Below are 14,726 nucleotides of genomic sequence, written 5' to 3' on the forward strand. Positions count from 1 at the left end.
TTGATCCCTTCTTGACCAGTATAGCTGCATTTTTGGCTGGGGCATTCCAACTAGAACTGCCAGATTTAGCACATAAAAATAAGGAGGCCCAGTTAAATTTGAATTTCAGATAAACAATGAATAATTTGTTAGTATAAATATGTCCCATGCAATATCTTTGTTGAAATTTAAAAAAAAAAGTCTTCCTTCCATCCCTACCCCTACCACTAGGCCTAAGGAATAGGGCCAGGGACTCCAAGTAGAATGTGGTTGGGAAGCGGAATTAAGCAGGCTAATAGAAGGCAAGGGGCAAAGAAGAAACCTTGAATGCACTGGGTGCTGGGTGCCTCTTTAAATAAGCAAGAAGGATGCACTTTGAAGGACTGAGATAGAAGTCCTTTCAGGCTGGGTGCAGTGGCTCATGCCTGTAAGCCTGTAATCCCAGCACTTTGGGAGGCTGAGGCGGGAGGATTACCTGAGGTCAGGAGTTCGAGACCAGCCTGACGAATGTGGAGAAACCCCGTCTCCACTAAAAATACCAAAAATTAGCTGGTCGTGGTGGCACATGCCTGTAATCCCAGCTGCTCGGGAGGCTGAGGCAGGAGAATCGCTTGAACCAGGGAGGCAGAGGTTGCGGTGAGCAGAGATTGTGCCATTGCTCTCCAGCCTGGGCAACAACAGCAAAACTTCATCTCAAAAAAAAAAAAAAAAAAAAAAAAGTCCTTTCGATGTGACCATCTCCTCCCAAATTTGTAGACCCTTAAGATCATGCTTTCAGATACTTAAAAGATTCCAGAAGATATGCCCTGGGGTCCTGGAAGCCACAAGGCAAACACAACACATCCCCCTCCTTGACTATCAATTTTACTAGAGGATGTGGTGGGAAAACCATTATTTGATATTAAAACAAATAGGCTTGGGATGGAGTAGGATGCAAGCTCCCCAGAAAAGTTTAAGATAAAACCTGAGACTTAAAAAAGTGTTAAGAGTGGCAGCCTAGGGAATTTGTCCCGGACTCCGGGGGGAGGTGGCAGAATCACCAGCCTCTGCATTTAGGGATTCTCTGAGGAAAAGTGTGAGAACGGCTGCAGGCAACCCAGGCGTCCCGGAGCTGGGAGGGACGCACCCAGGCCTGCGCGAAGAGAGGGAGAAAGTGAAGCTGGGAGTTGCCACTCCCAGACTTGTTGGAATGCAGTTGGAGGGGGCGAGCTGGGAGCGCGCTTGCTCCCAATCACAGGAGGAGGAGGAGGTGGAGGAGGAGGGCTGCTTGAGGAAGTATAAGAATGAAGTTGTGGAACTGAGATTCCCCTCCATTGGGACCGGAGAAACCAGGGGAGCCCCCCGGGCAGCTGTGCGCCCCTTCCCACGGGACTCTTTCCGGCGCCGCGCGCCCGGCCCCCACCCCTCGCCGCACCCCGCGCCCCGCGCCCTCCCAGCCGGGTCCAGCCGGAGCCATGGGGCCGGAGCCGCAGTGAGCACCATGGAGCTGGCGGCCTGGTGCCGCTGGGGGCTCCTCCTCGCCCTCTTGCCCCCCGGAGCTGCGGGCACCCAAGGTGGGTCTGGTGTTGGGAGGGGACGGAGCAGCGGCGGGACCCTGCCCCCTGGATCCCCCGCCAAGGTCCCCCGGCCGGCGGGGCCAGAAGGGCCTGGACGAGCTCTCCCATCCCGAAGTTGCGGACAGTCCAGACGCTCAGGGCAGCCGGGCCCTCGGGCCGGAGGGGCAGTTACACAGCAGCGGCTCGAGATGGCCCGTCCAAGAGACTGGCGCTTTCCAGGCTCCGAGGGGCTCTGGAAACTTGTCAAAGAAGTTCTCTGAAACTGTTCAGAAAGTTTTCCCGCAAAGGGTATATTGCGTAGGGCGCGCGCGCGCGCGTTTCCCCCCTTCTTGAGCCCCCTCAAGCTTTCTCAAAGCCTTTCCAGTTGGCAGCCTCCGCCTCCGGACTGGCCTGGGCTGGATTCCTTGGGGGGGGTCCTCTGCCTTGCCCCTCCTCCAGCCCCTCCCTGCTCCCCTTCAGACGATTTTGGTTTGGTTGCTCCTGCTTCTGGCGGGGTCGGGTGTGTGTGTGTGGTGGGGTGGAGGGTGGCATGGCAACCTGTCCCAACCAGAGCCGGGGAGGAAAGGATGGCCCAGAGGGTGGCCTCTTGCTGGGGTCTGGGTTGGGGGCGGGGGAGATGTTTGGTTTGAACAGATTCTTGGGGCCAGCTTAGGGACTGTACTCTGTGACTTTTAGAGCGCGTGGACCATGGAGGGGTGGTGGTGGGTTTCTTGGGGTGTAAAGTGGGAGAGTTCCCAGGGAAGGAAGTTAAGAAATAAGGCCAGATGGGGGCCTAGGGAAGGCTGCGTTGTTCTGCTGCCTTTTCCTTGGTGCTGTGCGTGGGGAAGGGTGAGTGGGGGCAGTGTGTATCCTGACCCATCTGTCCACCTGTGTGCATTAATCATAAAAGCTAACATATAGCCTGGGCCAGGTATACTCTGCCAGGAACTGTTTGTGGTGTTTTGCATGCATTCTCCTTTAATCCTAGAACACCCCTATAGTGGAAGTTCTGCCAGCATTCTGGACTTAAAGAGATTGAGTAGCAGCTAGTAAGTGGTAGGGGCAAGATGGGACCCCAGGCAGTGCGACCTCCAACCATGCGTTCGAAATTGCTGTATGAATGAGTAATGAGGGGGAGCAATGAGGGACGCTGCCCCCTGAGTCACTGGGCTGTAGGGGAAACAAAATGAAAGTGTTCTGGGAGTTGTGGGTGGTCTCCATAGGTCAGGGGGTCTGGGGAGGGGGTGGGTGTCATCCTGTCGGTGTGTTGCCCGAGGGGCTCTCTGTGAGTGAGTGCATGGCCATGTTATCTCTGCATGTCTATGCCAGGGTGTTCCTCAGTTGTGTGGTCTTTGTGTTTGTGTGTCTGGGCTTTGTGTTGCCAAACAGCAGTCTCTCTGCTGACTCGGGGACACAGGCTGAACTCTGTCCCCTCCAGGAACTCCCTCAAGGTGCTGGGCCAGATCTGCCATAAACAGAGGGAGGTGGCCTTCTGTGGCCACGCCTTCTTGCTGAGGAAGAAGGTTCCTCTCTTCCAGGGAGTACATCGTTGCCCTCCCTGTTTCCCAGGCAGGCATCTTCACCTCTCACCTTCTGATGAGAAGGGTGAGGCCATACTGAGCTGTCAGGCTGAGCTGCTGCCCTTCCTCACCTTGGCTGGGAGTTGATCAGGGAATGGCAGAGCTGGATTTGAGGGCTGGGTTCTCTGGATGGGGCCTCCTTATGTCCTCACCCCCTCAACCTGCACTATTGATTGTGTTGTGCAGGAGTTGGTTAAAAAGTCATTGCACAGCCTGGGCAACAAGGCAAAACTCTGTCTGTACAAAAAATACAAAAATTAGTTGGATGTGGTGACATGTGCCTGTAGTCCCAGCTACTCTGGAGGCTGAGGCAGGAGGATCACCTGAGCCCAGGAAGTTGAGGCTGCAGTGAGCCGTGATCGCAAATGCTCTCCAGCCTGGGTGACAGAATGAGACCCCGTTTCAGAAAAATGGTGCACCACCCAGCTGCCTCCAGCACCCAGATTTTACGCAAGGGCTGAGGGCTGGGGCAGGAATGTGGGGGAAGGGGAAGCCTAGGGGGAGCCCCAGAGGGGTCAGGATTTTGCTAAGATCCTTTCTTAGAGGTATGGGTTTTACAAATTGCAGCAAATACATTCTTTTAATCTTGCAGAACTCCTTCATATTTTAATTCCAGGATGATTCTTCCAACAGCCTCCTGTCTTTACTATACTTGGGGAAAGTACTCATTTTGTTTGTCAAGAAAAAACAATTGAAAAGATAGGGATCCAATGTAAAAAGAAAAAAAGGGCTTTCCAAAGTCAAACACAAAGCATGTTTAATTTTCTCGTGGTTTGGGATTACCCATATTCCTGCTGTATGAACCTGTCTTGTCTTAACTTTTAAGAAACGTACGGTGTACTTCCTATATGCTAGGTTTTTATCCATGGTTTCATTTAATCTCTGCAACAGTCCTGTGAAGTAGGTGCACAGATGAGAAAATGGAAGTTCAGAGAAATGAAACACCTTATCCAAGGCTCCCAGCTACCCAGTAATGTCCAGGGCATTTTTGGACTCTGATGAGGAGGCATTAAGAGGTGGTTAGAGTCTTATTCCAGCCAACAGTAATGGGTTGAACAAAACCTTAGGGGCAGGCAGGTGGCCAGTTGGGAAGAGAAGCGCTCCTCTTGTTCAGGCGAATGACCTTTCCATCCACTTCTCTAGGCTGTAGAAAGTGGGGCTGAGCTGGGGGGCCCTGAGGTCCCCTCCTGACTTCAGAGTCCTCTGCCTTCCTGTCCAGCCAATGCCTGTCTTCCTTATGGGCCCTGCCAGCATGACAGGGGGCTGCGGGCAGGAGGGGACAGAGGCCACGTTGACACACAGGGCTGTGGGCGAGAGAGACAGCTGAAGTGTCAGTGTGAGGGGCCAGTGTGGGGCTGTGGTTGGGAGGGCTGGGGTGGGGCTCGGGGTAGTTGTGCCTGTCCTTGGGTGATGGAATGATCTGGAAAGAGATTCCCTTCCCTACCCTCCACCTGTGAGAAGCCCCTCTAGAGTGGCACTTCCATCTTTTGTTTGGCCACCCATCCTCCCACTGGGAAGAGAGTCGAGGTGGGGTAAGGGATGTGTACTCTTTCTTTCTTTTTTTTTTTTTAGTTTTTTTTTTTTTGAGACTGAGTCTGGCTCTGTCGCCCAGGCTGGAGTGCAGTGGCCGGATCTCAGCTCACTGCAAGCTCCGCCTCCCGGGTTCACGCCATTCTCCTGCCTCAGCCTCCCGAGTAGCTGGGACCACAGGCGCCCGCCACCTCGCCCGGCTAGTTTTTTGTATTTTTTAGTAGAGACGGGGTTTCACCGTGTTAGCCAGGATGGTCTCGATCTCCTGACCTTGTGATCCGCCCGTCTCAGCCTCCCAAAGTGCTGGGATTACAGGCTTGAGCCACCGCGCCCGGCTGGGATGTGTACTCTTTCAAGGAGTGGGAGAATTTTCTAGCGAATGTTTGTGTTGTCCCAGTTCTGTTTACAAAGCCTCGTCATGTTTACAGATGGCTGCGCAATTCATTACCTCATTTAACTCTCATATACCTCCTCTGAGGGAGTAAGAGCTGTTACAGCCAAGTTTAGGTCAGTAAATATGCACTGAGTTGCAGGTACTGCAGGGCATAGAGATGAATCCAATTTAGCTTCTGCCCTGGAGGTCTGGGGACTTGCTCAAGATCACTCAGTGAGTAGCCGAGCTAGGGTTCTCATCTAAAGACTCTGGGCCCAGGCCCTGGTCTGATGTCAGGCCTTATACACCAGGTGTTTGTGGTTGGGGAATCCCAGTGTCACTTGAATGGTCTGTGACATTGTGGGTCTGGGAGAGCTGAGCTTTGGGGACACAGGTCATTTTACTGTAGTGTTCATGGAAACCAAGGGAAGTGTTGGCTTTTCTGCTGTGAGCAAGAGGAGCAGCAGGGGCTGCAAGCTGGTGGGGAGGAGAGAATCCACCTGAGAGAAACCCCAGGGCTGGGGTCGAGTCCTGACCACCAGAGTCCAGAGAGACATGAAGGACTATGACCAGCTCTGAGCAGAGAGATGGATACCATGACCTCAACCGGTCCCTTTTGTTTGGAGACTCTTCACTGGACTTCATTCACTCATTCATTCACTCAGCAGACACTCATCCAGCGGTGCCTGTGGCTGATCCTGCCTCATACTGTCTTTGCTCTGGGGAATTGGAAGTTGAGGTTCCTGAGGGGCAGGGTCCTGGAGACAAGGATGCTCCTAGGTAGAATTAGGACCTACCTCCCAGGAAATCAGTGGGCGCCGGGCGCCGTGGCTCACACCTGTAATCCCAGCACTTTGGGAGGCTGAGACGGGTGGATCACAGGGTCAGCAGTTCGAGACCAGCCTGGCTAACATGGTGAAATCCCGTCTCAACTAAAAATACAAAAATTAGCCAGGTGTGGTGGCAGGTGCCTGTAATCCTAGCTACTCAGGAGGCTGAGGCAGGAGAATTGCTTGAACCTGGGAGGCAGAGGTTGCAGTGAGCCGAGATCGCACCACTGCACTCCAGCCTGAGCGACAGGGCGAGACTCTGTCTCAAAAAAAGAAAATCAATGGGACAGGGCAGATATGGGGACAGTGGTAAGGAGATGGGAGAGTGGGAGGGAGGTGTCAGGAAGGCCTTCTTGACTTCATGTAGGCTGGTGAGGGTGTCAGCCAGCAAGCCTGCAGTTCCCTGGGAGCCGTTCTCAGGGTACCAATTTTACCACCTGTCTGAAAACACTTTAAGATTCTTAATCAGGCTCAAATTGGCCACAAATCAGGTAAACAAACTTGCTAGTGGGGTGGGGCTACCACCCGTTCTGACCCTCCAGCCCAACCCAGCCCGGCTGCCCTGCCCTCCCTAGAGCCTGTGGTGTTTATAGGTGGCATTGGGAGAATTAGCATGTGTTTACATTGGCGTGGGGTGTGGGGTGGATTTGTGTGTGTGCAGTTAGGCCTAGTGGAAGGAATGCGGGATCTGAAGGCAGGCCGGCCTGAGTTCCAGTCCTGCCTGTTGCTCACAAGCTTTATGATGCGAGAGCTAACCCCTGCCAGCTGCAGTTGTCTTCTTTGCAAGATGGAGGTTGCAGCCCCAGTTTCTGGAGCATGTTACGTGGATCCATCCAGAGTGCCTGCCAGGCACACAGTAGGTGCTCAGATCAGTTACTGTGGCAGCCCCCACTCCCACTTGTTGTTTTCCTATTGCCTGGCAGCCACAGCTGGCGTCCCTTGAAAAGGGCTGCAGGGGGTGGAGTCGGCCCCTGCCCCAGCCCTGTGGGGACCCTGGGCTTGAGCCAGGGCCTGGGGTCTGGGCCTGCAGACAGCTGTGTCTATAAAGCAGCTGAAGGGCTGAGGCCCGGGGAGGTCCTGGCAGCAGGGCGTTATTTTGGGCCTGGCCTGCCACCCCCAGCTCCTGTTTCTCTTGGGAGTCTGTGGGGAGAGGAGGAAGCGTGGGGAAGAGGAGGGGGTGCAAGTGGGTGAGGCATGGAGTGGGGAGGCCTCCCTCAGGGACATGGACCCTTGAGTTCTATTTCTGGGCCCTCCTGTTCCTCCCTCTTTGTGCATATATGCCTAGAGAGGTGGGAATAGAGGCCACTCTGGGTATCACTGGGAGACCACCAGTTTGTGGCCACTGGCCCGGGCAGGGAACCTGGGGACTCACCCTGCCAGCCTCTCCCAGCTCTCTGAAGGCAGGGGGTACCTCATATTACCCCCTAGGATTTGACCTTAGACTCCAACTTGCTGGGAGAGCAGTGCCCCTGGTGTCAGACCCCAACCCGGCCCTTGTGTTGTCCCTGAATCTGCATGTAGCCTGCAGGAGGTGGAGCAGTGACCGGCAGGAATTCTGGGCAGCTCAGGCACCTGTGGGCCTGAGGGTGCCCTCTGTCCCCACCCTCCCGATCTCCTGGGCAAGACACGCCAGGTGATTCATCTCACCAGAGCAGAAAAACAAGTTCATCTGGGCACTTTCATCTCCCCCCGCTGGCAGGCCCGGGGTGAGCTGCTATCCCGGCGCCCCCTCACCAGGGTTGCTTTGCCCCCTCTAGTATTCCTGGCCTTAGTGGGCATTTCTGGTCTCAGGGATACCAGGCTGGGGTCCAGGTGGGCCAGGTATGGTAGTTCAGCTCCATGCCTCATGGCTGATGGCTGGCGCTGGGCAGGTATGCAGGGCTGACGTAGTGCCTTTGTGGCAGCAGTTTCGTGGCACAGATTCTGCCAGCTCGTTCTGGAGTCTTGCCCTGAGGAGGTGGCCAGGATGAGGGTGCTAGCACAGGAACCTTTGGCGCATGCTTCACCCTGGCCTGAGATCTGCAGCCTGGGTCCAGATGCCCACAACTGGAGTCTGATGCTCCTTTTCTCTTCATGGGAGACTCCCAGAGGTCTCTGCAATGACCAGGGCCCCGGTTGCCCCATGCCCCAGCTACAACTCCAGCTGACCCTCCTTCCCCACTCTCTGGGTGGCATTACGGGGGTGTGGATCCCTTGCCAAGAGGTTGGCACGTGGGTGTGCTGGAATGGCATAGGGAGAATGCACCGAGTTTGTTTGCTTGGGAGAGGGGCAGGGGGCATCCAGAAGATTCAGAATTCGTCATCGCCTCTCTTGGGGGATTTTTACCCCTTGGCCCTGAGTTGTGCCTTTGGGACAAAGGAAGCCTTTCTTTGCCAGCCAACACCCTGTACTGGCGGGTGAGCTCCACAGGGCTGGCACACTGGGGCAGCCTCTGGATGCACAGGGTGGGCCTAGTCAGAAGGAGCCTTTCCCCTGAAATCCCTCTACTTCCCAAGCACACAAGCTTTCTCCTGCTGTTAAACCTGCAGTGTGCAAGGGATGTCGGCGGAGGGGTCCTTCAGTCAGCCTTCTCCCTGTCTGAGATGAAATGACTCTGGGAGTGAGTTTGGGTGGGGAGGCCAGGTCCAAGAAGGTCCCCCGCCAGCATCCTCTGACCCATCTGCTCCCTCCTGCCAGTGTGCACCGGCACAGACATGAAGCTGCGGCTCCCTGCCAGTCCCGAGACCCACCTGGACATGCTCCGCCACCTCTACCAGGGCTGCCAGGTGGTGCAGGGTAACCTGGAACTCACCTACCTGCCCACCAATGCCAGCCTCTCCTTCCTGCAGGTGAGGCCCGTGGGCAACCCAGCCAGGCCCTGCCTCCAGCTGGGCTGAGCCCTCTGTTTACAGGTGGGTGGCAGAAGAAGGTGCCCTGCCCTTTGTTTCCTCTTTTGTTGTGGTTTCTCAACCAGGAAGTCCTTTCTAACGTCTAACCCCCATTCATTTTACTGCAGAATCAGTTGACTCTCTCTCTAATGTGGCTGGCCGAGGTCATCTCTGGATGGGATGCGTCTGTGTTTCCGCTAAATCTTGTGCTCTCTTGCCAGCATGATCATGTCCCCTGTCCACCTGCCCCAGCCACTATCCTTCTCCCATCTACAGCAGCAGAAAGGGCTGGTGAGAAAGGTGGATTACAGGCCCAGTTCTGCCACTGATGAGCCCTATGAATGTGGCCTACACCCCCTTAGCTTCACGGGGTCTCAGTTTCCCTATCTGTATATGGGGAGCAATTGTGAAGCTCAAAAGAGAAATGTCTATGAAAAGATTATGAGCAGGAGAGTGTGGAAACCAACCTGCTGGGTCGTGTCCACGGACCCTGGAGTGGGGCCATGTGCTTGGTTTGTCAAATTGCAGACGCCGGCTGAGCACGGTGGCTCATGCCTGTAATCCCAGCACTTTGGGAGGCTGAGGTGGACAGATCACCTGAGGTCGGGAGTTTGAGACCAGCCTGACCAACATGGAGAAACCCCGTCTCTAATAAAAATATAAAATTAGCTGGGAGTGGTAGCACATGCCTATAATTCCAGCTACTTGGGAAGGCTGAGGCAGGAGAATCGCTTGAACCTGGGAGGCGGAGGTTGCAGTGAGCCGAGATCATGCCATTGTACTCCAGCCTGGGCAACAAGAGCGAAACTCCATCTCAAAAAAAAAAAAAATTGCAGACGCCATCCCATCCAGGCCTTTGCTTTCACTGATGAAGAAACTGAGATGCAGAGAGGGTGGGGTACCTGTTCAGAGTTTACGAAGTGCCCCCCCACCATTATCTTTCTTGATCGTATAAGAATCTGGTGAGGCAAGGTGGGGCGTGATCTTTATCTCCATTTTATCGTTTTATATAAGAGGGAACAGGACTGCTCAGTGGCTGGGGGCCTTGCCCAAGATCTCCAAGTACTGGGGAACCTCAGGGAGGCCCTGGGGGTGGCAGTGTCCCTGTTTCAGCCCCACCCTGCTTCCCCCTTCCAGGACATCCAGGAGGTGCAGGGCTACGTGCTCATCGCTCACAACCAAGTGAGGCAGGTCCCACTGCAGAGGCTGCGGATTGTGCGAGGCACCCAGCTCTTTGAGGACAACTATGCCCTGGCCGTGCTAGACAATGGAGACCCGCTGAACAATACCACCCCTGTCACAGGGGCCTCCCCAGGAGGCCTGCGGGAGCTGCAGCTTCGAAGCCTCACAGGTGGCCTTCGCCGTCATTGAAACCTTCTCTTGGTTATTCAGAGCTGACCAGGGCCACTGCTAACCATGGGGAGGCTTTGTGTGCATTAGAAATGGTGTCCCTTCTGGGCAGACGCAGGCAGAGCCTGGGAAGACACCCTGAGAAGACTGGAAAAAGATTCCCCTTCTTCCTAGGAAGCTGCAGCTTGCGTCAGCGCACAGAATTCAATCATGAGAATGCAGGCTGGGTTTTTGCCCCCACTTGGCTGAGTGAAGTGTACAGTGAACAGCCTATGTAACTGTTTGCTGGCCCTGGAGCTGACTCTGCCCCAGAGTCTGGGTGCCAGGTGCTTTGCCCGCATGGCCCATTTCAGTCACACTGCAGTCCTGTCAGGAAAGAATCAGTGTTATTCTCATTTTACATATGAGAAAACTGAGGCTTGCAGAGATGTGAGTGATGGGGCTGGGTTTTAGACTCCACGGTCTCTTAACCACCAAGCAACATGTCCGGAGTAGAGGTGAGAGGGAAGGAGAAAGCTGCGGTCCACGTGAGCATCTGGACGTAGCATGGACAACTCACTCCTCCCTGGCTCTCGCTTTGTTCATGTTGCAGGGGTGGTGGTGGTGGGGCTCAAAGACGGTGACGATATCTTTCTCTCCTCCCTGGGGAATCTGGGGTTGTATAAAAGGCCTGCTCCTCTTTTAGAAGGCAGGAGGGCCCCAAGGGAAGTAGAAGGTGACAGAAGGGGAAAGAGTCCCCTGATCATTGCTCACCCCACAGAGATCTTGAAAGGAGGGGTCTTGATCCAGCGGAACCCCCAGCTCTGCTACCAGGACACGATTTTGTGGAAGGACATCTTCCATAAGAACAACCAGCTGGCTCTCACACTGATCGACACCAACCGCTCTCGGGCCTGTAAGCCATGCCCCTCCCTGCTGCCTCTTCTCTCAGACAGCCTGACCCCAGCCCCAGACTCCCAACTTACAACCCAGTGCCTGCCCGCCACTGCCCCAGCCGCCTACACCCATTTCCTCCCTCTCTGTCCCTCCTGCCATCTCTCTGTGCCTCTTCATCTCTGGGGTTCTCTGTCCTGTCTTCCTCTGCTTCTAGGTTGTGCCTGTGGTTTGGGGGCCTCTCAGCCTGTCTGGGTCCCTCCTTCACTGTGCAGTTGGCCTCGTGGCCTCTGCTGCTGTTTGTGTCTCTCTCCGTTATTAACCCGTCCTCTCACTGTTAGAGATCTCTCTCACTGCCTCTCTCTGGTTCTGTCCTCAGGCCACCCCTGTTCTCCGGTGTGTAAGGGCTCCCGCTGCTGGGGAGAGAGTTCTGAGGATTGTCAGAGCTGTGAGTCTCAGGGAGGCCTGGAGTCAGGGAAGGGGAGGGCCAGGACCGGGGCTGGGTGGAATGCAGGTGTCATACAGGTGACATGGGAGGGGTGGGATAACAGGCTTGGGATGTCTTCCCTGGGGCAGGTAGTCTCCCTAGAAGGTGATGCTGATGAGGGTCTGGAGCTCAGGGTGCCACTCAGCCTTCATCCTGCCCTTTGCCCAACAGTGACGCGCACTGTCTGTGCCGGTGGCTGTGCCCGCTGCAAGGGGCCACTGCCCACTGACTGCTGCCATGAGCAGTGTGCTGCTGGCTGCACGGGCCCCAAGCACTCTGACTGCCTGGTATGTGCCTCTGCTGTGTGCCCAATGTGCCCTATCCCCCAGGATGCAAGGGGTGGGCACCCTGCCTGGTACTGCCCTATTGCCCCAGCACAGCAGGGCAAAACAGAACAGTGACAACCAGCCACCTGTCCTCCCAGGCCTGCCTCCACTTCAACCACAGCGGCATCTGTGAACTGCACTGCCCAGCCCTGGTCACCTACAACACAGACACCTTTGAGTCCATGCCCAACCCCGAGGGCCGGTATACATTCGGCGCCAGCTGTGTGACTGCCTGTCCCTGTGAGTGCCAGGGAGAAACACAGTTTTCATCGTTTTGGTGGGGAGGTTTGTTTCTGTAAACGGGAGCATATGGGGAGCACTGTCTGCACCTTGCTTTGAGAGCCGGTCATGACAGTTCCTGCCGAACTGCCTCGTTCTTTCAACAGCTGTGGAGCAGGTGGCAGTAAGGAGAGGCAGCTAAGAGCCCAGACGTGGGAGCCAGCCTGCCTGGGTTTGAAACCCGGCTCTATCAGTTAGTAGGCACGTGACCCTCTTGCTGTGCCTCAGTTTCCTCATCAGTAAAATGGGGGAAAGAATAGTCCCAACTTCATAAGGTAGTTATAATATTTGAAAGAGTTATATTTGTAAAGCTCTTAGAACAGTGCCTGGTATGTACTAAGCGCTCCTAAATGTTAGCTTTTATTCTATAGTCTGGCTAGATCAGTTTTACCTTTTGTTTTGTCTTGTTTTTGAGACTGAGTTTAGCTCTATCACAGTGGCACAATCTCGGCTCACTACAACCTTCGCCTCCCAGGTTCATGCTATTCTTGTGTCTCAGCCTCTTGAGTACCTGGGATTACAGGTGCCCACCACCACGCCTGGCTAATTTTTGTATTTTTAGTAAAGACAGGGTTTCACCACATTGACCAGGGTGGTCTCGAACTCCTGACTGTAGGCGATCCACCTGCCTCGGCCTCCGGAAGTGCTGGGATTACAGGCATGAGCCACCGCCCCCGGACTTTGTTGGTTTTTTTTTTGGCAGAATCTCACTCTGTTGCCCAGGCTGGAGTGCAGTGGTGCAATCTCGGCTCACTGCAACCTCTGCCTCCCGCATTCAAACGATTCTTGTGCCTCAGACTGTTGAGTAGCTGGGACTACAGGCATGCGCGACCATGGCTGGGTACTTTTTGTATTTTTAGTAGAAACGGAGTTTCACCATGTTGGCCAAGTTGGTCTCAAACTCCTGACCTCAAGTGATCCGCCCACCTTGGTCTCCCAGAGTGCTGGGATTACAGGCGTGAGCCATCGTGCCTGGCCTAGATCAGTTTTATTTAACAGATCACCTATTTACTGATGGGCATTTATGGACTGGGCTCAGACCTGGGGAACCTCTCTCCTCCTTTCACAGGAACAGGAGTGGACCTTCAGATCCTGGCTGACTGTGTTAGGGAGAGGATAAAATGTAGAGCCAGACCATTTGAGTTCAAATCCTCGCTCCTCCACCCAGTAGCACAATGACCTTGAATAATTTACAGAACTCTCTGCTTTGGTCTCCCTTTTTGCAAAATGGGAATCTCACAGTGCTGATCCCATCCAGTTCTTGTGAGGAGTAAATGGATGTCAGGTGCTGACACATGGTAGGGCATTTAAGTATTGGTTGATACTGTTCTTCTTGTGCCTGGGCACGGTGACGCTGTTCATGGTGGTGCACGAAGGGCCAGGGAATGTGGCTACATGTTCCTGCTCTCCTTAGACAACTACCTTTCTACGGACGTGGGATCCTGCACCCTCGTCTGCCCCCTGCACAACCAAGAGGTGACAGCGGAGGACGGAACACAGCGATGTGAGAAGTGCAGCAAGCCCTGTGCCCGAGGTACCCACTCACTGCCCCCAAGGCCAGCTGCAGTTCCTGTCCCTCTGTGCATGAACCCTGGCCCAGCCCTCCCTGTCCTATCCTTCCTCAGACCCTCTTGGGACCCAGTCCTTGCCTTCTACTGTCTACCCCTGGCCCTCCTCAGCCCTACAAGCGTCCCTATGTCCTCTGTCAGTGTGGGGAGGGGCCTGGACCCTGATGCCCATGTAGCTGTTAACCTGTCCCGGTGTGAAGGCTGAGACAGCCCCTTCCCCACCCACCCACCTCCACCCCCTCAGTGTGCTATGGTCTGGGCATGGAGCACTTGCGAGAGGTGAGGGCGGTCACCAGTGCCAATATCCAAGAGTTTGCTGGCTGCAAGAAGATCTTTGGGAGCTTGGCATTTCTGCCAGAGAGCTTTGATGGGTAAGAGTGGGCACAATGGCCTGAGACAGTGTCAGGGCAGACAGAGTCCTGAGGATCCAGATGTGGCAGCATCTCTCGGGGATGGCAGGAGACAGAAGTTGATGGGGGGGGGAGGGCAAGAATGCAAAGAAAGCAGATGGGAGCCCAGAGGGAGCAGGGTCTTTGGGGTGGGAGTGGTTATTTTTGTAAATGACATGCTATCCGTGAACAAGGACTTGTATGGAGGTCAGACCATCTAGATAAAGTAAAATTCCCTTTGAGTTCATAGCACCTTTATTCAAAATATCCCCAAATTGGAAATAACTCAAATGTGCATCACTCGGTGAGGGAATAAACAAGTGGCAGTATGTCCATTTGGTGAAGTTCTACTTAGCAACTAAAGGAAACGAACTACTGATACAACATGACTGAATCTCAGAAACATTACATTGAGCAAAGGAAGCCAGAGACAAGATTCCATACTGTCTGATCCCCTTTATGTGAGGCTCTGAACAGACAAGACCACTCTGTGGTGGGAGAGATCAGAATGGTGGTTGCCCTAGGGTGGGGGGCCTCAAATGGGAGGGACATGAGGACATTTCTGGGGTAATAGAAATGTTCTGTATATTGATTGGGGTATTGGATACATGAGTGAATCCATTTGTCAAAACTCATCAAACTGTATGCTAAGAGTCTACATTTTATTTATTTTAATTTTAATTTAATTTAATTTAATTTTTTGAGATGGAGTCTCGCTCTGTCGGCAGGCTGGAGTGCAGTGGTGTGATCTCGGCTCAC

The 14,726-nt window shown here is 54.3% G+C and overlaps 1 protein-coding gene across 2 annotated transcripts in view; it reads left to right on the forward strand.

Annotated features, from left to right (window-relative positions):
• The first annotated feature begins 1,176 nt into the window (after window positions 1-1,176).
• Window positions 1,177-14,726, forward strand: part of ERBB2 (erb-b2 receptor tyrosine kinase 2) — a 28,275-nt gene continuing 14,725 nt past the window's right edge. For both annotated transcript variants that reach the window (XR_003116148.1, XM_025361161.1), the window contains exons 1-9: window positions 1,177-1,532; window positions 8,505-8,656; window positions 9,833-10,046; window positions 10,806-10,940; window positions 11,298-11,366; window positions 11,577-11,692; window positions 11,830-11,971; window positions 13,425-13,544; window positions 13,823-13,949. Coding sequence is in view for 1 of the 2 variants with exons in the window: in XM_025361161.1 (XP_025216946.1) it covers window positions 1,460-1,532; window positions 8,505-8,656; window positions 9,833-10,046; window positions 10,806-10,940; window positions 11,298-11,366; window positions 11,577-11,692; window positions 11,830-11,971; window positions 13,425-13,544; window positions 13,823-13,949 (1,148 nt within the window). In the remaining variant the exon portion in view is untranslated. The remainder of the gene's footprint in view (window positions 1,533-8,504; window positions 8,657-9,832; window positions 10,047-10,805; window positions 10,941-11,297; window positions 11,367-11,576; window positions 11,693-11,829; window positions 11,972-13,424; window positions 13,545-13,822; window positions 13,950-14,726) is intronic.

This window comes from Theropithecus gelada, chromosome 16 (assembly GCF_003255815.1).
Source record: "Theropithecus gelada isolate Dixy chromosome 16, Tgel_1.0, whole genome shotgun sequence".
NCBI lineage: Eukaryota > Metazoa > Chordata > Mammalia > Primates > Cercopithecidae > Theropithecus > Theropithecus gelada.